The 27,200-nt window shown below is 46.8% G+C and overlaps 1 protein-coding gene across 2 annotated transcripts; it reads left to right on the top strand.

The window, feature by feature from the left end:
* Positions 1–933: 933 nt before the first annotated feature.
* On the top strand, positions 934–20,371 carry LOC115143659 (axin-2-like). 2 transcript variants are annotated; one of them, XM_065001567.1, is made up of 10 exons: positions 934–1,362; positions 2,894–3,825; positions 6,418–6,558; positions 9,602–9,704; positions 11,578–11,718; positions 12,520–12,935; positions 13,237–13,665; positions 13,912–14,007; positions 15,621–15,788; positions 18,565–20,371. In XM_065001567.1, exons 2-10 carry the CDS (start codon positions 3,002–3,004, stop codon positions 18,689–18,691), a joined length of 2,445 nt encoding a protein of 814 aa, XP_064857639.1. In that variant the 5' UTR covers positions 934–1,362; positions 2,894–3,001; the 3' UTR covers positions 18,692–20,371. The 2 variants fall into 2 exon arrangements, with proteins under 2 accessions (XP_064857639.1, XP_064857638.1); XM_065001566.1 differs by lacking the exon at positions 934–1,362 and adding an exon at positions 1,696–1,914.
* The last annotated feature ends 6,829 nt before the right edge of the window (positions 20,372–27,200 follow it).

The following is a 27,200-nucleotide window of genomic DNA, read 5'->3' as shown; positions in this document are numbered from 1 at the left end:
CTATAGAATCAGATCAGAACCTAAAGAATGCATGATTGTACAGACTAATGAGTGTCAATGGAAGAGTTATATTTTAAAGTAATAATATGTTAGTTCTCCTCTCCTGTGTCATGATTCAAGTGTTGTGTGTCTGAATTATCTTACATAATTACATTTTTTCCTTTAAAGTTGATTTTCAACATCAAAGGGACAATATAGTCTTTGAAGTACCCTGGGATAGGATCACTGTCTAACCCTTCCTTTAAGATGCCTTCACAATGACATTAGTGAAAGTCATCCGAATGAAAAGCCCAGGAAACACGTCTTGTCTATCTTCCAAAGCCAATTTCAGCTAATGTCATAGTAGGCTATGGATTCTCCGTGTGTGGGAATTGACATGTATGTTATGGTGGTTCCTGAATAGGTAGGCTAATACAACGACAAAAATGGGTTGAATTATTTGTCAGTATCATCCCAGTGTCTCAATGGAAATATTGAAATATATTGCTAGATAACTACCTCATGTGATTATTTGATATATTATGATTATTATTTGACATAATATGATATATTATATCCCTTTGGCATTTTAATGGCTAATTTAAAACATGCATTTGTTTATGAGAAACCCAAGTGAAGCGTAGCCAACTTTGTTTACATAAACTGTTTACAGGAATTTACAGGAATTTTGCATTATTGTCTACCATGCAGAAACCAGGAGGTTAAAATACCAAATATTTAGGAAATGAGGCATGTCTCTTTAAAGTGTATGTAGCAACAGAAGGATTGCAGGGATAATGCTATTGGGGCGGTAGATCACTTACTTCAGACGTTCCAAAGCCTCCGAGTTGGCTCGAGATTGCCAGTCTTTGATAAGGTCCTTACAACCTGGTAAAAACTTTTGTCGTTCCAGAAAACCTCCTGACAGCTTTCTAAGTACGGCCGACTATTGTTCAACAGTGTGTTTCGGGGTCTATATATTGGCTGAAGCGTGTGGCGATGTAATTCAGTGAATTTGATTTGCTTCTGTGTTTTTTTGTTATCGGAAGGTGTTTAGATGTTTTTATGTATCTTCCGGGACCAGGCCGGCGGTTCTTTACTTTGATGTCCACTGTTAAACCCTCAGCCCGTTCGTTTTGAAATAGCCTAGAGGAGATCTGCAGCTTGCTATGACTACTTGAAACAGTACCTGGGGAAGGGGAAACGAGCTTTCTTTTCAGGGGTTACATTTTATATTCCTCTTCTCTCTGAGATAAACATCAGAGCGGAGTAGACTAACACCAGCTTTCTGATAGTGAAATTGTAATACTTTTTGGGTTGTTACTTTTTTTTCCGCCGTGAACCGTTTCTGATCATACGGGAAAGGACTCGTGTGCATCGATGGTAAGTTGCAAGAATGCAGTTCTGCAACCTTAACCAAGGCCCCCTCTCTTGGTCGCTTTGATGTGTTTCTGCAATGCTTTGAAGTTGAGAAATGTAGGCTACACTTGTTGTTTGTGGGCGAGAAAATACCGTAGAATGGATAAGTAAAGGCAACTCTGAGATCGGGGATCAATGTTTTCGTGATTGTGAAGGCTGTAGAAGAAACTAATATTGGTTGATGTAGTTTATCATAGTCTGAAAGAAGGGGAAAAGTGGGATGTTTTCGGCAAGGTCCCCCTCTCCCGCCTCCTCGAAATGTCGACACCCCCTCTGATCTACATAGAAGCAGTGCCTGCGTACTTTGGGGTCAGTTGTTGAATGGGACAGGGTACATTAGACTATCCCTATTGCATCAAGGACACATGTGGCTAAGTAAATCTAGTCCACTGTCGGATTACCATCACTTCCATCGGACTTTTTGTTGGATATATACTACTAAAGAGGACGGAGCATAAGCAAATGGGAATAGTTTTTTCTTCACTTTCTGCTGGATTCGGGTTTCGTTTTACAATGGTATGTGGTGTAGCCAAGCCCATGTTATATACACTTCGCGAGCTGTTTTCTTTTCACGATGTTATTTATGAGTAGTTGGGACACATCGATTGTTTATGCAAATATTGTAAACAGACTAAGCGCTAGTATAAATGATACAATGTACGTTGTTTTGATTGCGCAAAAAAAATAGTTTAGCGGCGCGTGGGTTTATGGCACATTTTGGCACAATAATGACAGTTTTACTTGTGACATTATTGAAGATGACGTAAAGTGCTTCTTTAAAAAACGAATAAGAATGTATCTTGTCTAGTAGCCTAGTAATATTGGATTGTGCAGGGTAATCATATCGCGTTGCTCAGACACGTTGCCTAGTGTTCGCTGCCTAGTGTTCGCTGCCATAATTGTGTGTTGTAGCCTACATGTGAGCTGAAATGTAGTTGGCTAACTGCAAATGCTTTAAGGAATTATAGGCTACTGTTGATCGTGATCATTGTACGGGGCTCTTATCCTCACCATTATAGGAACCTTAGTCAATTGTGGCGCATAGGATGCGTTTTCACTCTCTTGGATGGCTGGCTGTGTGATGTGCAACACTGGATGTATGAGGACAAGTTGTTCGTGGGAACGCAATCCTTATGCATAATGCAGATAACAGTATTGGAAGCACATTTAGAGTGATAATTCATTTGAAATGATAGCTGTTTCAGGTGATCGCTTTGATAAGCGTAAAATATATTTTAGGTGCGTACTTGGCGAGGAATGTTGGCGATGTGAAACGATTGTTCTTGTCAACGGTCGTTTGATGTGACAAATCGATGCAGAATGTAAATATAGGTTGCTAAACCCCCATTTAGATTATAAATAGATTGATGAGACTAAACCTTTCATTTTTCTTTCTCTGCAAACCGGCGGAGATCTGAAAGGGACTGTTTACTTCATGTCTCCCTTTGAAGTTAGCTGGATCTGGCTTTGATTAGATCAATACTTTCTGTTTCAGAGTGAAAAGGAGCCGAGAAACTCCCCCGCGGATTTAAGAGAGTGAGGAGGATTTACAGTGGAGCTCATAGCAGGCACAACGGCACACACGGCAACCGGAGCTGGAGCCATGAGCAGAGCGCTTACGGACCATATCAGTAGTAGCTTCCGAGAAGATGCTCCCCGTCCCCCTGTGCCGGGGGAGGAGGGAGAGGCGTCATGCCATACTCCCTGCAAACATGCCAAAATGAGAGCCCAAAACCAGGCTAAAGCTGTCACCGTCGCGTCTCCCGGCTCCACGCCGAGGAGGAACGAGGATGGACTCGGGGAACCTGAGGGTAGCGCGTCACCGGATTCACCGCTCGCCCGGTGGACCAAGTCGTTGCATTTTCTCCTGGGTGACCAAGACGGTGCTCACCTGTTCAGGACCTTTCTGGAGCGGGAGAAATGCGTGGACACTTTGGACTTTTGGTTCGCCTGCAACGGGTTTAGGCAAATGGACCTCAATGATACCAAAACGCTACGAGTTGCCAAAGCTATTTTCAAACGGTACATTGAAAACAACAGCATTGTTGCCAAGCAGTTGAAACCTGCCACTAAAACCTACATAAGGGATAGTATTAAGAAGCAACAAATAGACTCTGCGATGTTTGACCAAGCACAAACGGAAATTCAGTCAACCATGGAGGAGAATGCGTACCAGATGTTTTTAACTTCTGACATATACCTTGAATATGTGCACACGGGGTGCGAGAACACGGTTTATGCCAACCATAGCGGTCTCGGGAGCCTCAAATTGATGTGCGGATTTCTGCCACCTCTCATTGAAGAAGAGGAGTGGAGTTGTGACTTGAAGGCGACAACGTTAGCCTCTGTGGTTGGACTATCTGCCAATGCGCTGCGGGCCACTGCTTCCATTCGGACTGCGGCGGAAGTGCTGGAGAATGGGTACAGGTAAAGAATGTCCTAATTGAATTGATTATGTTTACAGTCTATCGCGTAATTGAATTGATCGTTTTTATTAAGCGTATAGTATTAGTAAATTAATTAGTTATTGGGCATGTTGTCTGATTAGATAATAGCATATAATTAGCGTATAATCCAGTTATTAACATGTAAAGAGCAAATATGCATTTGAACTAGTTATTTGCCCAGCCATGTCAATACAACATTTTCCCCTCAAATTCCATTGAGATAAAAGCTGCTTGATGGAGCGAAAAAATCTGAAAGTGGATAAATGTCTGTCTGTCCCCTCTGTCCTGCTGTAACACATCAGCGGGTCTTTCCTGTCAACTAAATGGTGTATTGCAGTCAGCCCTTTGTTGGCTTGCTCAAGTTTCCTGTGCTTTGAAATATCTCCTTCAGTAGAGGCATGAATTCAGACACCAATCCTGCCTGGCTGGCTGTTGCAGCTAGTACATGAAACTAGTGATTCCATTGTGAAGTTATGCAATGTTTCAAAAATGTTCAGCCTATTATTAAGTAGTCCTATTATTACAGACTACAATGTAACACAGACACACACACACACACACACACACACAGAGAGAAAGTGAGTAATGCCCAGAAGAGATATTGGCCTCTTGGTCCGAGATCAAAGATGGTGTTTCTGGAAAGCATTTTGGGTTTGTTTCTTAAGCTCTCGTCCCACATATTGTCCAACAGCTGCAAACTCTTCAAGTCAGAAACATTGTGAAAGTGTGGATTTTATGCACGAGGTTTTGCATCAAAGAGAACCACTCCAACGTGTTTCACCGAACTGTTCCCCTAGTATGTCCATACAATAAAAACAACATCTGGACACAATTACCACCGAGTGGTTAGAGAGTGTCTTGTTCCTTTCGGTGTCCATAGGAAAAGAGGGATTTTGAAAAAGGGGCAGTTTTCAAAGAAACACATTTTTCCCTCTTAAACAAAATAGTAACGCTGGGAAGAAATGTTTGTTGAGGAGAAAAGTGTATGATAGTTTCATGACAAGTTTTAAATTGCTAGTATTTTCTCTTAATTCATATTCAACTTTCATGCTAAAATAGTGTGGCAGATCATTTTACCAGAGTTTTGCAGAGGGTTATGTCAGGAGTATTAGTTATAGCAGCAGGCTGGGGGACAGTGTTGCTGTGGCAGACAGGATGTTCAGAAGGGGCCATGTTGAGTTGGGAACTGAAGGGGGACTCGGGGGTTGTTGACATGAGGGCATCTCCTCAGCTTCCTGGTGTGATCTGCACATTCTTGTGTTTCACTGAAGGAACGGGATAGCCTCCACCCCTCCCTCTCCTCTCTTCCCCCACCCTTTCCCCTCTCATCTCTTCTTTCCCCTGCCCAGCACCAACTGTTTAGGTCAACACATTTCCATCTGAAACATGTGGAACTAATTTCGCAACTGCACTCAGATAAAAACATTTTAAAAAATCCTTCAGAAACGTAGCCACTCTCCTCCGAAATAATGTGAAAAAAACATAGCCGGCCCAGTTCAGCGTCAGACCCACATTCTCCCTTTCGCTTGTGATGTTTTTTCCACGTCCTTTCTACCCACTGCTTTTATCTCGTCCTTTAGAGAAATCCCTCTGACAGAGCCTAAGCATGTGCTTTGGAGGGAGACGGGAACAGCGGAATAATGAAAGAAAGAAAAAGAGAGAGGGTGGGGTAACCGAGAGCCCAGCTGCGCTAAATACCTGACTCTTTGCTTGAACCTCCAAAGGTCAGGCTTGAGCTGGGGCCTACGGCTTTAGTCGTCCTCCCGGCAGTAGGCATTCTCATAAAGAAAGAGGCCCCCCCCCCAAGCTCAAGGTCTCCCCTCCTTCCTCCCTGTCCACCCCCTTCACTAGTGGAACAGGAATGCAACACAGCAGGAGAGAGTAAAAGTAGAGAGGGGGAGAGAGAGACTTTAGAAGGATGGGGGGGGGGGCTTGGTTGTAGGAGGAGGAGGGGAGTATACAGAGGGGCCTGGATTTAAGGAGAGAAGACATGAGAGAGAGCAGAGCGAGAGGGAGGAAGGAAGGGGAGGAGAAAAAAACACTTCAAGAAAAGAGTACACTGCTTCAGAGAGTGGAAATGTGCGGGAGTAGGGGCCTTGCCCAAGCAAAAGGGTAGAGAGATAGCAGGAGAGCGAGGGGAAGTGGCTCTGTTGTTCATTCACATACAGCTGAGCTGCTCACTTCCCTCACCCCCATCCCCACCTCCCTGCCTGCATGACGGGGAGGGGACATGAAAGGGAGAGAGAAAATAAAGGGGAAAACATCTCCTCAGAGAGTGTTGTCACATTCCTGAGGCCCCAAAGTCTTGCGAAATTGACTAATTATTTGAATCTGTAGGAACTCGGACTCGAAACACTTCAAATCAAACTTTTACTCCAAAGCAAAGACTCTTACTAAAACATTTACACAAGTTAACACACAAAGTCCATTTACATAGCTAATACAGGTTCACCAATAGACGTCTCTGTATGGCACTGACGGTTTTTACTTGGGTTTCAGTAATGAAATCGTGGGATATGTATTGTAGTGTAAAATGGACTGTATCAAGGACTGTTGCTGTTGTGTTTGGCAGGTCACACAGACGCGGAGACCCGGCCAGTCCCTACTTTGTCAACTCGGGCTATGTGTTCGCCCCCGCCACCAGTGCCAACGACAGCGAGATCTCCAGCGACGCCATGACGGACGACTCCATGTCCATGACCGACAGTAGTGTGTAAGTGTTCTCTCAGAATTCCCTTCCGGGGTTTTCTCTGGGTTTCTCACCTTTTGACCTGGGTCGGGGGTCAATTCCATGTCAACTCCATGTCCATTCTGAAAACCATTTCACATTCAAAGCTGACTCCAGGCCTGCCATTCTGAAGCATGTCTGAACTTCTATATATTCTGAAGCTCAAAAATGACTTGGCTCATTTAGCCATTCAGTGAATACCTTTCATGGATATATATATATGGGAAACAATTGGACTAAATATCAAGTCTATCTGGGAAGCTTGTGTTGTGAAATGGAATGGGATGTTTAGGTTTTAATGATCCTTTCAGATTGAGTTCAGGTAATTATATTAATGTATAAAGTGCCTCGAGGGGGGGGGGTCTGTGAAAGTCATTATGTGGAAAAATCTTTTGATGTCTATTCTGTTACAGGCAGAACTTTTTGATATGGGGGGGGGGGGTGGAGTGTTGCCTCAATTTTCCTCAAAGTAGAAATGTATCCATCCCACCCACCCACCGTTCTGCCACAACAGCCTTGTTTTTTTTCCATATTATCTAATCGCTTTTTCCCTTTGAAGGAGTAGAAGGGAACGAGAGAGAGAGGGGGTGGGGAGGGAGAGAGAGAGAGAGTGAGGGGAAATAGCCATTTGGACCTTAAGACAAACTCATTGAAACATTTTGGCAGCAAATGAAAGGGAGCTTACTCACATGGTGGCGCGGCTTCCTGCTCTGCTACTGGCCCTCTCTCTCTGCTGCTGCAGCGCCACTGCTGCTGCGATCATGTGTCAGCGAGGCTTTCATGGAGGTTACTCCTTCCTGAACCCCAGGATAGGGTCAGGAGGGACTCCCACTGCCCAGATTAGAGCGCCTCCAAAATCAACCCCTTCCCCCACCATCTCTCCCCAACCTTCCTCCCTCACCCCTCCAACCCCAACGCCCTCCCCCCTGTTTCCCTCTACTCCCATCTCTCCTACCCTCTCCTCCTGCACTCTGAGAGCCAATAGCAGGGGAACGGTGAGGGTTTGGCGTGCAAGGGAGTGAGAAAATAAAGTGCACGGCGGATAAAAGGCTTAACTGAATCGCTTTCAGCCTATTGTTAGCCGAGGGAGCTTAGAGGGATAAGAGGGGTGGCTGTCTGCTTTGAAAATGACTTGCACAACTGAATAGGAGATCCCCATAAAGTAAGGGCCCGTGAAAGAGGGCACGGTCTGTTTTCTTCTTCTTTGCCCATATGCATCGCCACCACAACCATCACAAAGGGCCTCGGCCATCGCATAGGGCCGGCTTGCTGGGGTTGATTTAAAAATGCAACAGGAGAGAGTGAATGAGAGAGCGCGAGAGAGCGAAAGGGATAGATTGACTGGTGTTGTGGAAGGAGTTGGGTTTTTGTTTGGTACATTGTTTTGTTGTGAACTTTTCTTTGTCATGAGTTTCTCACATTTTTTTTTTTCAATTGTCTTTAAGGTTCGTGGCTTGTAATCCTAGGATAAAAGTTAGGGAAGTATCCCGCTCTTCAATGTGCATTGTTGACAGACAGTGCTATCTAGGCTCCATCTGGTAGTGCAGAGTAAGTAGGACCCCGAGGCATACAAACCCAGTCATTTGACCAAATTATGTATTAAGTGGGAAGAAATAGATCCCACTGGAATTCAGTCACGTCTTTTTCCTGCAAACGTCTTCATGTTAATTATTAAAACATCTTATGTTACAAAGTGTAGCGCCTCGCAGTGGCCTGCCCTGCAGAGTTCTTTGAACCTTTGACAATCTCCTGTCTGCCTGCTCTCTCTGTCTCTCTCTGTCTCTCTCTCTCTCTACCCCACACCGATTATAATAAAAACCACAGCTTGTTCCTCCTCATTGGGGGGAACAATTTGATTAGTGTGTCCTTTTATAGTTTGGTAAAAGGCACACTGCAAATTTGAATCTCATTTCCAGATAAAGAACAAGAGGATGAGGATTTTTTTTGGGGGGGGGGCAGATTTTTTTTTTTCACTTTTTGCTTATATCTTATTTATGGAGTTACTTGGACTCTAGGGAATGCTGTTGCGCTAACTTCAAACATTACCTTATCTTACAAACCAGCCTTTTGATGTTGCTGAGATCAGAGGCTTGCTGGCGGAATACTTGCCAAATGAAGATGGCAGCGGGTGCATATGTGCATGAGTGTGAGATTTCAAAGAGGCAGTGGGAAAACTAGCGCTTGTGCTAGGTCAGACACTTCTGAGCAACCAAAAAGGCCAAGATAATTGGCCAGGCTTAAATGGCAGCGGACTGGAAAAGCACACATTGGAGGGCGAGAAAGAGAAGAATCTGTATTTTCTTCCCCCTTGCCACTGCCTAAAGGATTAACTGTCCAGAGACACTTGTTTTTTTTTCAGCCACATTATGGCAATCTTTCTTTATGTCAAACCTACACGTCGTACACCGCTTTAAGCAAGATCGCTAAGCCCCTCGAGTAGCAGCGTTCTAGGCTTCTTCTCTTAGCCAGCTTTCTCAAGGTAGTCCTTGTTACTGAGGCTGGAGTTGAAAGTACCTCACTTGGCTGCTATTTTGAAAAATCAGTCCCTTCCAGTGTTGACAAGGACTGATGGGAACTTATCAGTGGGACACTTTTGAACCCCAGCGTTGGGATGTTTAGCATATCTCCCCCCATTGTCCCGGTGTGTTTTTGTTGCCTTGGCTTCAAGGCCCTTCAAGGGGTTCCTCTGGTCTTTGATTTGGGCTGTGATGTGCCCACCCGGGGGGAAAGGGGGGGGGGGGCGTCAGGGTGGTGCTGGGATGTTCACTTCAGTGACGATCAGCCTCCTCTCAGGGTTCTGTCCACATCGCTAGGCTAATGTCTTTCACCTCGCTGGTACATTGGGGGTATTACTTGGTTCTAAGCAAAGAGAAAGGGTGGCAAGAATATTGAAATGTTTCTATGGAGATAGATATGTAGCGGTTAGCTTTGCTAGTTTGCTAACTAATCCCTGGGTCTTCAGGGGACATTTTGAGTGACCCGTGACTGTGTTATTGACCCTGTTCCCTACCTGTGTCCCCTCTGACAGAGATGGGATCCCTCCATACAAGCTGGGCACCAAGAAGCAGCTCCAGCGGGAGATGCACCGCAGCGTCAAGATCAACGGCCTGGTCTCGCTACCCCACTTTCCTGTGAGTCCCGCTTCCTGTTTACTTCCTGTTTTTTTTTATGTCTGCTGTCTTCATACACAGTGTCTTTATATCTTTAAAACCACAAACTTTTCTCAATCTCCCTTTACAACCCGGTTCCCTTTCGTCCCGTTGGGAGCTGTGGTTTCTTCTTCTTTTATGGTGTTATGATGTTGTGATAGAATACTATATTCTCCCCGCTCATTTTCCTATAAAAAGTCAGGGTAAATGAAAGGGGGAATTTTCATATCACTTACTTTCTCTCCTGCTCAACCGTTTACACCCTCTCCCTCCCCCATTGTCCAACAGCTGTCATTTATAGCTGTCATCTATAGACCCCTGTTGCTTTCCTTCCTTGTGTTTCACCACCAGAACTTAGTCAAGAATATTATAAATGCATAATGTAAAAAAAATAATTAAAATAAAATAAATAATTTGATAATGATGACGGTGGTGATCATGAGGATGATTAACATTAGAAGTCAGGGGTCACAGAACCAAGCCCTGTGATGCTCCCTAAATCAGCCAGCTTACTTCTCAGCCCTGTGCTTTGATCTTGGCGATGAATGAATAGGACCCAGGTTGCCTGGCCTCTTTATTGACAACCTCCAACAGAGCCCCCCCCCACACTCCCCTTTTGTGACAGTAGCCCCCCAGCCCCCATATGACTCTCACCACCCTCACTGCCTGTAGTGTCATGTGCAAGCAGGGGCCTCTAAATACGTGGTACTTCATGGCACAGCTCTAGGGCTTGGAGTGGTTAGATTGGGCACCCGTGTCAGAAAACAACCAATGCAAATAGTTTTGTCCTCTTCCCTTCACAATGTGTTTGTGTACTGTCTTGATGCATAGGGAAGGCTTTGTGTGTGTGGGTGTGTTGTGTTGTGTTATGTAGGGAGGGCTGTAGCCAAGTAGAAGGGGCCCTTGTTGTCTGTTTCTCTGTCTCTCCTCGCTCCCTCCCTTCCCCACTTGCTCTCCTTTTAATGTCTCCCTCCTGATTTGGAGATGGCTCGGGCTCCCAAGATGCACCAGCCCCAGGCAGCAGGGGCTCTGCGCGGCACTGACGCGCCTTTGCCAGCAGCCCCTCTCGCTCCTTTCTTCTCACTTCCCTTCATCGTCTCTACAAAGAGATGAGAGGAACAACAAAAAGAGAGTCAAATCAAGAAAGCCAGTGCGCCACATAATAATACAGAAAAGAAGATGAGAGAAGCCGGCACATATAGTTAGAGAAAAATAGGATAATGTGACTACAGTACCTCAGAGGTGCCCTGCGTGCAGTCAGGAAATAAATTACCACTTCCCTCTTAGATCTCCCCGGTATTTGACTCCTTTCCCTCCCTCCTACCACTCCACACATCTCTCAATCCTCTTCCTCATTTTTTTCTGTCCTCTTTTTGTTTTAATATTGTCCCCCTCCATTTTTTCTTCTTCTCTGCCTCCTCCTCCTCTGACTGTCGATATCTGTCTTTTATTCGGGGAGATTTAAAGCCGCGTGTCCCTCCCACCCCAAGGGTTGGAGTGTTTGATGTTTGACAAGGGCCCCTATGAAGTGTGCTGACTTCAGAGGCTGCCTCCGCTGATGGCTTGGTCGGAGTACAGAGGGCGCAGGCGGGGGGCCCTCCTCCTCGGAGCCAGGCCAACTGCTACCCCCCTCCTCTATCCCGCTACCCCGCCGACTGGCAGGCGGTGCCAAGGACAGCGGGCATGGGGAGGGAGTATCGGGCTAGGGGTTAGCCCAGGGGCAAGGGCATCAAAGGAGGCCTATAGAGTTAGAGGAGAGGGCACTGGAGGAATCAGGGGGCAAACTAGGGACAACTAACTCACACTCACTCAAACACACACTCAAAAGTGTCCTTTCTCCCATCTCCCCCTACAGAGGACACACAGGCTGCCTAAGGAGATGACGCCGGTGGAGCCCTCGGCCTTCGCCGCCCAGCTCATCTCCAGACTGGAGAAACTGAAGAGGGAGCAGGACACCATGAGCTCCCTGGAGGAGAGGCTACAGCAGATCCAGGAGGTAAGAAAACCCCCCCTTCCCAAACTACATTGGTACATCCCACCTCATTCCCCAACCCACCTGCATTGAGCAATGAGCTTTGGAACGCTCCATTGCGACCTAGTTTAGGTGACCCTCCAGTCCTGAACCCTGTCTTTGCTACCTAGAAAGACAATGTAGATAGGAGGAGCCATGTGAGAAGTCAAGGTTGTAGCTAGCTAGCTGACCCTTCTTCCTTGATTCAAAGAGACTTTGCGTGCGGTCTTGCTTTAGAAAGAATTTAACCGACTAAGGGTCTGCCGTGCAGTTTAAGAGACTTCTTCTCTTAAAGTCCCTTCTTCTGTGGAAGTTTCAAACTTATGTTTCTTGGCACACTTGAAGTTTATTCAAATGGTTAGCGCTTAGCGCTCAACTCTCCAGTGGCGTATTGCTGAGTGTGTGTAGTGCCGGTCTCTTTGTGAGTCGGGGCTTGCTGTGCATTATAGATGAAGAAAGAAGACGCTAGCACACCCAAAGCCTGTTAGCAAGTAGAAACAGGGTGAAAGAAACTGGAAGTCAAATCAAGTTACGTCATAGAATTTGCCTCCGCTACTTCACAAGCCAATACAGTACCTGGTGTTTGTCGCAGTGTGAAGTTTGCTGCGAATGGTCGAAGTACTGTCGACTGACTGAAGTAGCGTTTTCCCCAAATGTAATTTGGTTGGGTTTAGCAAGCTAGCGATGCTTATATTTGTAGTGTTATGGAATTGAGTAGGTTATATTGTCCCTGTACTTCTATATTGCGTCCATGTTTTAAAGCATTATGTCTTTGTGTGTGTGCAGGAGGAGGAGAGGGACGAGAGCGACCCCTCCACCACCATTCCGCTCCACCACCCCCTGCTTCCCCCCTCGTCCGGCGCCGACGAAGACGCTCAGGCCATCCTAGACGAGCACCTGTCCCGGGTGCTCAAGACGCCCGGATGCCAGTCGCCCGGCGTGATCCGCCACTCGCCTCGCTCGTGCTCTCCCGACCGGCCCTCCGCCGCCGTGGTCCCCTTCCTGGGGCCCTCGTATCCGGGGGCCACCAAAGGCCTGTTGGCTGGGAATAGGCAGTCGACCAAGCACATCCACCACCACTACATCCACCACCACACCTCCACCGGCCCCAAGAGCAAGGAGCAGATCGAGGCCGAGGCGGCGCAGCACATCCAGTGCCTCTGTCCCCCAGGGGGCGCCGACTACTCCGACTTCACCCCCGGGTCAGTTCACATACAATATCACCTGTACTGGGGTTCGTTCACAATTCACATCAAGTACACTACATTTACTTTCGAGTTGTGCTGGGCGTCAGTTCACATACAACTACATTTACCTTAGGGCTGTACTTGGGTCAGTGATTTTAAACTGTGCACTTATCTTATGGATATGACCGTCCTACTTGAGTTTAATTTAGACTGATGTGACGAGCCGTTTCGTTCCTGTCACTGGTGCTTGTTGTAGAAGTAGCCTCTCCTGGTGGAAGAGTCCCATGTAAACCTTCTCCTCTCTGTCTTTCTCCAGCCGCTGCAGCAGTTTGTCCAAGCGGCCAGGGAAGCCATGCGAAGGCATACGCCTGAGCCAGGCCAACGGAGGCGACGGGGTCACGTCTCCGCCCCACCTGCCCTTGGACGCCACGGACCGCTCGCAGAACGTCTGGCAGTGGATCCTGGAGAGCGAGAGGCAGGGCAAGAACAAACCTCACGGCAGCACTCAGGGGCTGAAGAAGAGCCACCTCCCGGACCCCTCCACGCCCAAGACGCTTCCCGTCCGAACGCACTCTTCCTGGGGAGGCGTGTGCGGCACAGGTGGTCACCTCCGTGGAGGTCACCATCCGGCCCACCCCTTCATCCAGGACCCGGCCATGCCCCCCCTGCCCCCGCCCAACACTCTGGCCCAGTTAGAAGAAGCCTGCAGGAGGCTAGAGGAGGTCTCCAAGCCCCCCAAACAGAGGTAGGCACACACACACACACACACACACTCATATAGCCCCTCTTTGTCCTAGCTTGCGTTGTATAGTCATTTACAATGAGCCAAATGACTCGATCCAAATTTAGTGTGGGATTTTCTGAAAATGTCTGACTTCAGGCGACTGTTGAAGCCTACACCTGTTTTCCAGTGTTTTCTCCATCTGTGTCGTGAATACTGATGCCATCAATCTCATTCTATTGTATCTTTGTCTTTCTATGTGACTGACAGGCCTTCAACGACCAGCCTTCAAAGAGACAGGAGTCACCCTGTGCCTTTCCCCAGTGGAAACCCTCCTCTGTCCAGCCCCGCACTTCAAACAGACGAGTGTGTTCATCCTCCTCTCTCTCCCTTTGTTCTCGCTGCCTCTCTTCCTCTCTCTGATTTCCCCTCGGTAGGGATAGTGTTCATCCTCCTCTCTCTCCCTTTGTCCTCGCTGCCTCTCTTCCTCTCTCTGATTTCCCCTCGGTAGGGATAGTGTTCATCCTCCTCTCTCTCCCTTTGTTCTCGCTGCCTCTCTTCCTCTCTCTGATTTCCCCTCGGTAGGGATAGTGTGAGTCAGCATGTCTCTCCCTTTGTTCTCGCTGCCTCTCTTCCTCTCTCTGATTTCCCCTCGGTAGGGATAGTGTTCATCCTCCTCTCTCTCCCTTTGTTCTCGCTGCCTCTCTTCCTCTCTCTGATTTCCCCTCGGTAGGGATAGTGTGAGTCAGCATGTCTCTCCCTTTGTTCTCGCTGCCTCTCTTCCTCTCTCTGATTTCCCCTCGGTAGGGATAGTGTGAGTCAGCATGTCTCTCCCTTTGTTCTCGCTGCCTCTCTTCCTCTCTCTGATTTCCCCTCGGTAGGGATAGTGTGAGTCAGCATGTCTCTCCCTTTGTTCTCGCTGCCTCTCTTCCTCTCTCTGATTTCCCCTCGGTAGGGATAGTGTGAGTCAGCATGTCTCTCCCTTTGTTCTCGCTGCCTCTCTTCCTCTCTCTGATTTCCCCTCGGTAGGGATAGTGTGAGTCAGCATGTCTCTCCCTTTGTTCTCGCTGCCTCTCTTCCTCTCTCTGATTTCCCCTCGGTAGGGATAGTGTGAGTCAGCATGTCTCTCCCTTTGTCCTCGCTGCCTCTCTTCCTCTCTCTGATTTCCCCTCGGTAGGGATAGTGTGAGTCAGCATGTCTCTCCCTTTGTTCTCGCTGCCTCTCTTCCTCTCTCTGATTTCCCCTCGGTAGGGATAGTGTGAGTCAGCATGTCTCTCCCTTTTTGAAGTCCTCTTTTCTCCCTCACTTTTAATAATTTAAGATGAAACATGATGGGTGTAGTCTGACTAAGTCCACACACACGCACACACACACACATATACACACACATACACACACACATGCACTTACACATACACACGCACACCAGCGGAGACACAGACGTACACATGGAAGGTAACAACCCCTGGTTGTTATTTTGGCCCTCTCTTCGCTACCCTGGCCCTGTGTGTGTGTTGGTGTGTGTACATCTGTATCTGTGTGTGTAGGGCAGCTTGGTTGTGTTTGATGTTAGGGCCGCAGCCACCTGACTGCCAGGGTCTTTTGGAGATTTAATTGGCTGACCTTCAGCGGGCCAGCTGTCTAAGGCTAGCAGGCACCCGCGTCTGAAGTATAGGACCTCGAAAAGCCCCCTGGAAGTGAACGAGGAAGTGTGTGTGTGTGTGTGCGGGATGAAACGCACATACACACACCTGTAATCGGGTCAGGTTCGCCTTACCTGAGTTAATCCTCACTAAATTCAGCTTATTCAGTTCTGCCTAACTTCCCAACCAACAGTTACACACTGCCCGTGTTAGGTGTGTTTGTCGCTCTGCATAAGAATTTCTGCGCTTATTAATCAAATGTAAATGTTTAGTTTTAGCTATGGGATCAGGTTATGCTTTATTTATCTAATGTGTTGCTTGTCTCTCTGTTTCCAGGTGGAAAGAGCCAAAGAAGTCGATCAGCGGCGCGAGCGTGTCTGGCTGTGACCTGGTGGTCACCTACTTCTTCTGTGGCGAGGAGATCCCCTACCGCAGCATGATGAAGACACACAGTCTCACCCTGGGACACTTCAAGGAGCAGCTTAGCAAAAAAGGCAATTACAGGTAAACACCTAGACGAGCACACACACATACACACACACACACACACACACACACCTTTCATGCACAGCACACCTTTAATGTACAACTATAGGTAAACACACCCCTTTCAAACACACATTTCATGCACAACACACACTCTCTCTTGCTGAAGGGCAAGACACTTTTTTCCCCCACGATTTGAATGTGTGTGTGTGTGTGTGTGTGTGTTTGTCTATGTACATGTGTGTTTGTGTATGAACTAAACGCGTGTGAAAAGCTGGAGCTCTCAGCTTTGTATGTGGAGTCGTGAGAAGGAAGAGCAGAATTCTGGCTGAGCGAGAGGAGGGATGGGTCGATCCACTGTACAGAGAGGAAAGGGGGGGAATTTACTGGAGTGATATTTGGTTCACATCTGCTATTGATTTCCATAGTAAGGCAGTCTTAATAAGGATGTCTTTGAAGTCCAGGCCTTTTATTTTGTGCACAAAGACTCAACACGCCACTGCGAGGCCCCCAAAATCCTCCCACGGATTAGATCAGGCAGAATCACGGGCACCTTTTTCCTTCTTAGATTCAGTTATATGTTGATTTAACTTCTTTCTTTTTTTTAAGGGTTGCATGAGTTGTCAAAATGACTGGTGTTTTTGTTTTAGTAGTCGTTGAAAGTGGCTTTGACTTCATTATGTTAAGAATTAGAGAGGGACTGAATCGTTTCACACTATTTCACATTCATGGAACCTATACCTAAAGGTAGGTGGACTGTAGAGTAAAGTAGAGTATTTTAATGATCATCATATGTATAGGTTGTAGCACCGAAAAGACAAAGTATTCCGAGACATGCGTATCTCGATTCTAAACCCCCATCCACATCTGCTTGTTAGTCCGAGCTAAACCCACCCCCACTACACCGTAACTCTTCCGGGAAAGAAAGGGCGATTTTTGAAGCCGATGGCTCTAATGGTTCAGAATGTGTGGAGTTGGTTCATTTCAACATGGCAGGAGAACAGTACTCGGCCACGCTGCCAGACCATATCGCTGCCAGATGTTGCACAGAGAGAACTATTTTGCCATATATAACATGATCCAATGGAAATACTCCTTTTCTCTCCCTCCCCATTCTCCATCTCCACTTCTCTCTCCCTCCCCATTCTCCATCTCCACTTCTCTCTCCCTCCCCATTCTCCATCTCCACTTCTCTCTCCCTCTCTTTCTCCCCCATTCTCTCTCTCTGAAAATAAGCGTAGGGTTGTGATTTAAATGGCAAGAAACACAAGCATCTATTTAGAATTGATTTATGCCGCGAAGATGCACTTGGCTAAGGCCTGGACCTTTTAATAGTTTCAGTGTTCAGGATTCCAGAAAGGTTTGAGGCCCCTCACTACAACCTTCAACCGTGTTGAAGGTGCATCATGCCAAAAACCCATAGCAACACCCAACCATCCACACCCCAAAAATCCCAGTCGGGAGTATTTACGACACACAAACCTTGAACGGAGCAGCTGTACAACGCTTCCTCACCCCCCCCCACCGTTTACCCCGTCGTTTGCCAACCCTCTCCGCTCGCACTTAAGTACGCTTTTTTAAAAACACGATGAAGAAGTGGGGGGGGGGGACATGTTTTTATTTTCACGCTACACATGTTGTTTGTATGACTTGTAGGTCGGTGTCGCTCATAAGAACATTTCTGGATTCCTGGGCCCAGGCATACATGGGTAAAATGATGCATTTTCCATTACAAAGCTTATCAGTAAATCTCCCCCGCTGGTCATCACTGCATTTTAAAGCAAGGGGAGAAGAAAGCATTAGAAACTCTGGGCAGTAGACTGCATAGACTGAGCTGAGTCAACCCTGGGATCTTTGGGGAAGGGAGGGGTGTGGGGGTGTTTGGTGAGGTGACTCCTTGACCTCCAGGAGACTGTCTGGATTGGTGTCCTCCCCCTCGCGGGGTATTGGCCTTCGGGCCCCGGCCCGTGTCCAATCTATCACACCCACGGAGGGGGTCCGGGAGAGAGGCCTGCTCCTCTTCTCCTCGCTCTCCCTCTGTTCTCTGCTGGTGATCGGAAAGCTGCCCAGAGTTTCTGTCTGTCTGTGCGTGTGTGTTTCATTGCCTCTCTCTGTCTCTGTGTCTTTCTCTCTGTGTCTTTCTGTGTGTGTCTCCATAGTTGTCTCTAGCAGTGTGTTAGTAGGTGTGTGTGGGGCGTGCGGTGACAGGCAGACTCTCAGGCACCTGAAATGTCAGCCCTAGTGAAAGGAAGGCCCTTCATTTGACAGTAGGGCACAATTAAAAGGCCAGGCTAGACAGGGGGAGCTCAGTGCTAGGAGAGGGAGGGGGGGCCTTAAGACAGGTCCTAATTAGCCCTTCAACTTTAATGAGACCTTCCAGGACAGATAGGCATCTGTACAATGGCCAGCAGTCAAGTTCCTTTAGCTCCCGTTCTCTCTCTCTCTTTAGTCTCTGCTGCTGCTGCTAATTCCTTGAAATGATCACTGACAGAGTTCAAACCAAACCTGGCAACCCAAACTTTTTGGAGTGGTTGGGGTTGCCAGGTTCTGTTTGTCAGTGGTGTTGGTGTGTGCGTAATGCAGTCAAGCTTTGTTCTGTGAAGTGAGAGGGATGGCGCTGAACTGTGTGACCCAAGGCAGCTTGGATACGGGTTTGAGTCATTGTGTGTGTGGAGTTGGTTGTGTAGGTGTGTGTGTGGAGTTGGTTCTCGTCCATCGTGTTAAGTTAAAGAGGAAGATGCCATGCTAGTTTTGTTTTGTATTCTGACCCTGCCCCTCTCTCATTTCTCTCCAGGTACTACTTCAAGAAGGCCAGCGATGAGTTTGAGTGCGGGGCCGTGTTCGAGGAGGTATGGGAGGACGGCGCCCTTCTGCCCATGTACGAGGGCAAGGTCCTGGGTAAGGTGGAGAGGATGGACTGATGCCACCCTTATGCCCACCCTACCGTACCCATCAACCAAATACCCAACCTCCAGGGCACAGACTGTCGCGAGGAACCGGAGTGATTGACTTGATTGGGGGAAAAAGCTCTAGACTTTCTTTCCTACTATTAAGCTAAATAAGAGTTAATATATCCAGCACGAGGAGTGTGATTGAAGGAACACGAGCCAATGAAGTATGCCGAACCCAGAAGAGGCCCCGCCCCCCCTGACTTTCTAAACCAATCAGCCTTAGAAACACAAGGGAACGACACTACAGACAGAGAGAGAGAGAGACGGCGACTGGAGGCCTCTAGGCTCCCTGAATTTAACCACTGAAGATGCAGATGACTGTTTGTCCATTACGAGAGACTAACGTTGCAATTTAAATAATGGTAACGTTGTGAGAGCGTTGCTCCCTGATCACCTGCAGTGGACTGGCTACAGCACCAGAAGCCCTGCGTGTGCCGCCACCTGCTCTTATAACATTGTGCTAACGTTGTGCAAACGTTGTTACAAAATGAAACTTCTGTACGTGTGCATATACATACATGCAAATATGTGTATATATACATGTATTATATTATATTGATGCGCTTTTGTCATGAGTTGAAAGTTTTAGTATTTATTTAAAATTGTCCTCTCCCCCCCTCACCTTCAACTTGTCTACCCCCCCCCCCCATGTCCAGTTGATGGACAAGCTGCTCCGAGTATTGGGAGAATACTGTGGTGATTTTTTAAAATTGCATTTACCTTGTAATGGCACGAAGGTCATGACACTAGCCTAGTGCCCCCACTCCCCCAAACTTGCCCCCCCTTTACCCCTGTCCAACCTCACTATACCAGGGGTCTGCTGAGACTGAACCTTCCACTGTCGTAGTAAACCAACCAACCAACCCAGTCTTAATATATGCTGCTGCTGATATGTCTTCTCTTCCGTTTGTGAGCCGGAGTAAAGAGTAGTTGGTTTTCTCTCACTCCAGCACCAAGCTCTATCCTTCTTAGTTGTTGTGCCTTTGTTTGTGGACCAGGCACCGCACAGGGAAAGACGAGAAAGAAAGAAAGATGAATTAGGATTAGGTGAACAGAGAGGACCTGGAGAAATAGTGTTTACAGCGAGCACACCAAAATAACCTTGTCGCGCTTCTATTGAAATGAACCACCTCTCCAGGAAGCGGTGGCTTAATATCGCCACGTTTCAAAATGGCTTCCGATCCATATTTATTAGCAAAGAAAAAAACGTTTAAGAAATGTTGCTCCAATAGCTTTTTGAATGTTGTGAAAAGAAGATCTTAAACGACAAGAGAGCTCCTGTATACATTTGTAATTATGCATTTTTTTTTTTGAAGTATGGATAAAAGGACACAAACACTATTGCTAGTGTTTCTACAAGTACAGCACCTGTGCCTACATGGATGCCATACCATGTACTACCCTGATTCAGGGTGTTAATAATTATTCCCTTGGTTTTCAGAAGGGTCTTATGTTGAAAATATTTTTTTATGCATTTAATAATATCCTGTAATCATGTCATTTGTTTTTACGGCTTCTTTTTTGTTGTTGTTCTATCTAAACTGTAAATTATACATTATATACAGAGTTTCATTTAAAGATTTACCTGGACCTATAATTATTGTAATTATTAAGAGATGTAGCCTTTTATTAAAGTTTTATATTTTTCAAATGAAAGCTTTTGTCTGCTCATTTCTGTTGTTCAATTGCAAATTGTGTGATAATTGTGTGATAATGCATATGACATTAACAACAAAAACTCTTCCTCTTTGGAGAAACATTCCAGACACAAGATTACATTTCCACCTTTTTTCTTCAGATCACTTTAATTGAACACTTAAATTCAAGTTAGGATTCTGTAGTTCTATACAGGATTGGAATCTGTATGATCGAGGAAAGTTAGTACAAGACAGCTGCAGAATGATGACTGTAAACTGAAGGGGCTCAATACCAAACGGAAGTGGGCATCGTGTACTCATGGCCCATGGGGTAGACAGATGTAGCGCTGTGTCCCAAATGGCAGCCAATTCCTTATATAGTGCACTACTTTTGACCAGAGTTCATAGATTCTACTTAGGGAATAGGGTGACATTTGGGATTCAACAGTAGCCTGGCATACAAGCTGTTTTTTTTTCTACGTTTCAGTGAAATGTACAAACTGCAGTTTGGACACCAGGCTAAGACAGATGTCAGGGTAGAAATAAACTGAGTGAGTCCTAAATGGTATCCTATTCCCTATATAGTGCACTACTTTTGACCAAAGCCTATGGGGCTCTGGTCAAAAATAGTGCACTATATCGAGAAAAGGTGGCCATTTTGGACAGATCCTGTGTTCAATCCCTAAGTCCCCTCTAGTTACAAGGCAACAGTTGCCTTTTGTGAGATCCCCATGGACTCTTCTCCTTTATTTTCTAATTCTCTCCATTGGAGGAGAGGAATGGCAAATCGCCATGGCAGCTGACACCTCACAGGGAGAAACCCCAGGGGAACCCTACCCACTGGGCACAGACTTGAGTTCAACGTCTAGTTTTGATTTATGTTTGGTTGAGCTGTCAACTAATGTGAATTCAATGTGAAATCAAAACATGTGATTAAAAGTTGGGTGAAAAAAAGGACTTTTAAACAAATCCAATTAGTTTTCACAGTTTTTGCCCAATGGGTAGCTATCCCTTTTGTACTGTGGTCTTAGCCCTCTTTGCAGACCTGGGTCGTGTTCAATAGGGCACAACCTCTTGCAACAATAAACACAAATCTGTGCTCTCATTGGAGAGCACTGATTTGAAAATAAAAAATGTCCTGTTACTGAACAGGACCCAGGTACACTGCAGTCTCCACTGTGGCCTAATGGGAGACATTAGTGATCAAAATGGGGCCATTGGGCTAATTGGTAGCCTAGAGAGCAGAACTGGGGGAACTGCTTTCCTTCCTGCAGTCAACACAAACATTTCATAAAGTACCCCAGATCCCAACGAGACGGCTCAGCCATATTTGCGTCAATTATCTGGCTTTTATTTGCAGGAAATGATTAAATACCCTACAGAATTAATTCAGTCACCGCAGTCCTGCTACATTAGCGAATCAGAAAGACGTTGTCCAAGCCAAGACCGCACTGACTCAATTGAGCTGCATTTGAAATCACTTAAAATAGCTTTACTGACATGAAAATCTATTTTTCATTTCCTCAAGCAAATGTGCCTGGTAACACACATTAATGAGTGAGTTTCTATTCTATCTACAGATCGGGTCTTTTTCTTGAATCCGTCTTTAACTGTATAGACACACAGGCATAGGTTGCATTAAATTGGCACCCTATTCCCTATATACTTCTGACCAGAGCTCTATGGGTCCTGGTAAAAAGTGGTGCACTATAAAGGAAATAGGGTGCCATTGAGGAATTCAGCACAGGCTCTACAGGAAAAACTGTCTATGGTTCTGTTGAACTGCAAGTTTAAAGGGGGCAGATGGAACCCTTCACCCGCACCCTTGTGCCCTCTCCTCCACCTCTGCCCCCTCCCCTGCTCCTAGCTCTATATTTATAGCCTCTCTGGGCTCTAGCTTTGAAGGGAAACCTAAATTGCTGGCATTTGTCCCCACAAAGGTGTTGATAGATGGACAATGACTGTTGCATTCCCCTCTCCCCACAACAGGCCCCAGACCTTCCCCCATCTCCCATCTCATCTCACTGGTGAAGTTTAGAGTCCTTGGACAACTCCATACAGATGCTTTGTAGTCCAAAGATGTTCATTTATTAATAATGACGGAGAACTTCCATTGACTTTCATGTTGAGACTCTTTGAAAAGTTTCCTCATAATTTGTGTTCTTTCACCTTCATAAGACGAGAGAAATGAATGAGTCTTGGTTTTACATTGATTCCGTTGGCAGCGTTCGCTTTCCTCCCTCTCTCTCTCTCTCTCTCTCTCTCTCTCTCTCTCTCACTCTCTCTCTCTCTCACTCTCTATCTAAACAGTGTGCTAACCGTGCCATTCATTTCTCCTTGTGTTGTGGTAATTGGCATTTAGCATGGTTGAGGCTATTGTAAACATGCCCGTGTGAGACTGTTAAAAGCGGCACCACTCGCTCCACGGGCTACGCTAGCTCGCGAGGCAGACGAGGGGGTACTATTGTACTGGTGAGCCTTTGGGCTTTTTAATCGCCTTCTCATACCGCAACCTACTCCGTTTACATATTTAATTGCCAGGTAAAATAATTTGTCGGCAATCCGTTTAATATTTTGATTGTACAGTAACCATAAAGAGTGAAAGAAGGGAGGGAGGGAGGGAGGGAGGGAGGGAGGGAGGGAGGGAGGGATAGAGAGAGCGAGAGAGAGAGAGAGAGAGAGAGCAGCAGGCAGCAAGAGGAGAAAGAGAGAGAGAGAGAGAGGGAGAGAGAGAGAGAGAGAGAGAGAGAGAGAAAGAGAGGGAGAGAGAGAGAGAGGGGGGGGAGAGAGAGGGAGAGAGAGGGAGAGAGAGAGAGAAAGAGAGAGGGAGAGAGAGAGGGAGAGAGAGAGAGAGGGGAGGGGGAGAGAGAGAGGGGAGAGGGAGAGAAAGAGAGGGAGAGAGGGAGAGAGAGAGGGAGAGAGAGAGAGAGAGAGAGAGAGAGGGAGAGAGGGGGAGGGGGGGGAGAGAGAGGAGAGAGGGAGAGAGAGAGAGAGAGAGAGAGAGAGAGAGAGAGAGAGAGAGAGAGAGAGAGAGGAGAGAAAGAGAGAGAGAGAGAGAGAGAGAGAGAGAGAGAGGGAGAGAGAGGGAGAGAGAGAGAGAGAGAGGGAGAGAGAGAGAGAGAGAAAGAGAGAGGGAGAGAGAGAGGAGAGAGAGAGAGAGGGGGGGGAGAGGGAGAGAGAGAGAGACAGCAGCAGGCAGCAAGAGGAGAAAGAGAGAGAGAGAGGGGGAGAGAGAGGGAGAGAGGGAGAGAGAGAGAGATAGCAGCAGGCAGCAAGAGGAGAAAGAGAGAGAGGGGGGGGGGGAGAGAGAGGGAGAGAGAGAGAGATAGCAGCAGGCAGCAAGAGGAGAAAGAGAAGGGTCTGCTGCCAGAATACACATCAAAGGCCTGCCTTGATGTTGATGTTGAATAGGCATTAATGGTTTTCTGAAGGCAAGAGATTGCATGGAAAAAAAGAACGAGAGAAAAAAAAAAAATGAAACTCCCTTCTCTGACAATCCCGCCAGCAATCTGAGTAGATGCGTGAACATCGGAACCCTGTGCCAGAGAGAGAGAGAGAAAGAAGGAGAGAGGAGAAAGGAAGATAAAATAAATGGGTTGGGATGTTGAATGTACATTCCCATTTACAGCAGCGACCTGGGGAAGAGTCACAGGGGAGAGGAGATTGGGGAAATGAGCCAATCGGAAGCTGGCGGTCATGGCTGCATGAGAGGACAGGTTGATCATTTAACCAGGACAACGGGGTTAACAACTCTAGTCTTGCAATACGTCCACTGGGATATTTAATAACCACAGAGTCAGGACCTCTCGTACTCTCATCCAAAAGATGGCACCCTTTGCAGGGCAGTGTCCCCAACCACCTCCCTAGGGCATTGGGGTCTCTATGGACCAATTTCAGCAGCATCTGGTCTCCTATACTAACCAAGCCCAACCCTGCTTAGCTTCAGACGGAAGCCATCATAGAGATGCAGAGTTGTATAGCTACCGACAGAATAGATGTAATAGTTCCACAACACTGTTTATTTCAAGAAAACGTTAACGCGATGGGTTGTGAGACCTATGTATTTCCCATGCTATTTTTATAGTCAAGATCAGATCACATTGTTGTGAACAATAGCAACCGCCCGTGGTTATTTTAGGAGTTCTTCTCTGTGGAAATATTTTGGCTCCATACATATAGGTAACATTTACTGGATAAAAATGCCAAGCACCTCAATGAGCGCCAAGTCGACATCATATTGAGAAAAAATGTTGCCCATCAAACTTCATTAGGTCAAAGTGTATGTGTGTGTGTGTGTGTGTGTGTGTGTATGTGTGCTTGTGAGTGTGTGCTTTGTATTTACATGTGCATATGTTTATGTGTCATAGTCCAAACTCGGTTATATTGTGCTCATGGTCTTGAAATGAGCAGAGCTGGTAGACAGCTTTCTGCCGTAGTGCCCTTGGTCTCAACCGAAATGTAGTCTTGTGTTTCGTTGTATTTGTGGTGGGGCTAAGCGTTTGCATATGAATGGTCCGGGCTAGGGGGTTTTAACAGGAGCTTTACGTCTGAAATGGAACCAAAACACCCTTTTTCCTCCAGGGGCGAGCACAGAGATATTCCCTCTCTCTCTCCCCCCCCCCCCCCCCCCCCCTCTCTGCTTCTTTCTCTTTCTCTCTCACTTGTCTATTCTCTCTCTTTCTCTCCTTCTCGTTCACTCCCCAGGTCTCTTTAACTCTTTCATGATATGGATATGCCACTCTGAAGGGGGGGGGGGTGTTTTAGGGGTCTAGGTTCAACATGATCTTGTCTGTGGTGTGTTCTTTTGAGTGTCCATAACACCACTCCTCTTCCTAAACTTTAAGAACAAATGTAGTAGACCCTAAGTAAGGGGCTCACCCAGTATCTGAGACACAACAAACATATCCATGTGAGACAGGATATACTGTACAGGGTGGATCTGCCCAGACCTATTCTATATAGACCAAAATAGAGGGCGATAAAAAACACCTTCGGCTTTGTAGATTAAAGAGTTGTGGGATAAAGTGGCCATAAAGGCGAGCAGAAAGATAGGCCCCATTCGGATCGCTAAACAAGTCCCCCGTGGAGAATTGAATGTGTTTAGAGTAACACTGATCACTGGTTTATGGTTAGGTGGTCTCTCCAAACCACACACAATGTGACATTGCATTTCAATGTCCTCGACAGCAATATCTTTAAAAACATAAAGTAACATCACGCTCCTCTGATTCTAGTGAACCCTTTAGGAGGTTCATCTTCCCTCTGTTTGCTCTCTTTATTTTGGGGCGCATCAATCTTCTCCCTCCTCCTCTCTCTCTTATTTTACCCCTGTCAGTTCTGAAACACGGATGGATGGATGGATATAGACATTGTCTATTTCCACTAACTACCTCTGTGGAGGATCCCTCCCTAACCCCCATAGAAGCCTGTGTTCTTTGGGCAAGAGACATGAGCCTTAGGCCCAAAACCACTGTCAACAAGGGGGAGCAATTTGGCTGGCAGGGTTCGTATTCACAAAGGGGTGAACCACAGCCGTATTTAGCAACGCGCTAGCTCCTTTCGGCTAAACACTACCGGTCGGTGTGTGTCTCTCAGACCTGGGGAGGTAAACGGAGATGGGACAGGACTCAGCGGTCAACGCAGACTGCCGTTTAGGACTCCATTGTTTGGAAGACCGGAGTGCCAAACTTCAGAGTGTCCCAAATTATTCCGATAACACAAGCTTGATGGCACGCAACGAACCCCCAGCATTCCAGAACGAGCCATCGGAATGCGCTTGTCACCAGTCCGTCTTCGCCTGTGGCCTCAATTGATTGGTGTGTGTATTTTAAAACCTACCAACTGCCCGTCTTTTCTCAGACAATCACAGATATTGAGAACCACGTTGCCGAGAACACAACGATCGAATCGCTGTGGTTTTTCCCTTGAATGTGGGAATATGATGTTCTGAGCTTTGCCGGCGTTGTCCATGCATTGGTATGTTAAGGTGTAAAGATATCGCAACCTGGTGTCGTGTAAACACCTTGGCCCTACATCACATTGTGGTCAGGCTGGTACGCCATGGGGATTTGGAGTCAAAGCCACAGGCTTAAAAAGCAAACATACAGTACTTTGTCATGAAGTTACATAAAACCAATAGAGACAGATGAGACCAATAAACACAAGTCAAATCTGGATCAGACCTGAAACCAGCATGTACTGTGGTCCTTGAAGATCAGTTGTGAACCCCTGGACTAGATCAATAGTAGATTAAATAACAAACCATGATTGAGTAATGTGAGGCGCCACACTTTTACTGATTGATAAACGAAGCACAAAGAAGCAACATATTCTACACGTCAACGCCCCAATACGACTAGTAACATGGGAAATGGGGATCTCTTTGAAGACCCGTGACCTTACGTTGACATTGTACCATAGCAGAGTGATCGGGCGTGGCTGCAGAGGAGAAGAACACGGCGAAAGCCCCGGTTCCTTTTAGAAACAACCAGGGACTTTCTATGTACGTAGGAGCCTTAATCTATGGAGACCCGGAGGTGTGCTGCAGTACTGTGGCTCGCACATACGTAACTCTAGGCTCACAGTCCATTCCCCAGACGGCTGTGGGAGCTGTGGTGAGGCCACTCTGGGTTTGGAGGCCTCCCAGGCACCACAGGGATAAAACAAACCCCTGTCATGTGAGCTGCTCATGTGACCCGTTGGCGCTTCGGAAACTTGCCCTGCAGCTAAGGCAGCACGGCCTTCTTCAGCCAATCGTGTGGGTTAATCCTGCGGCATAGGAAGATGCATGTTCGTCGGTCAGAGACAGAAAGGGGTACAAAACCAGGCGAAGACAGTGTATT

The sequence above is a fragment of the Oncorhynchus nerka genome, linkage group LG15, assembly GCF_034236695.1.
Source record: "Oncorhynchus nerka isolate Pitt River linkage group LG15, Oner_Uvic_2.0, whole genome shotgun sequence".
In the NCBI taxonomy this organism is placed as follows: Eukaryota; Metazoa; Chordata; class Actinopteri; order Salmoniformes; family Salmonidae; genus Oncorhynchus; species Oncorhynchus nerka.
Note: the sequence above shows the minus strand (reverse complement) of the source record. Positions and strands in the feature narration are given on the sequence as shown.

Bases quoted from the DNA above. Each gene is read 5' to 3' on its own strand.
- LOC115143659 (XM_065001567.1), top strand. From the start codon at position 3,002: ATGAGCAGAGCGCTTACGGACCATATCAGTAGTAGCTTCCGAGAAGAT. The intron at 13,666-13,911 runs GTAGGCACACAC...TGTGACTGACAG, and splicing joins TCCAAGCCCCCCAAACAGAG to GCCTTCAACGACCAGCCTTC. The intron at 14,008-15,620 runs GTGTGTTCATCC...CTCTGTTTCCAG, and splicing joins CCCGCACTTCAAACAGACGA to GTGGAAAGAGCCAAAGAAGT.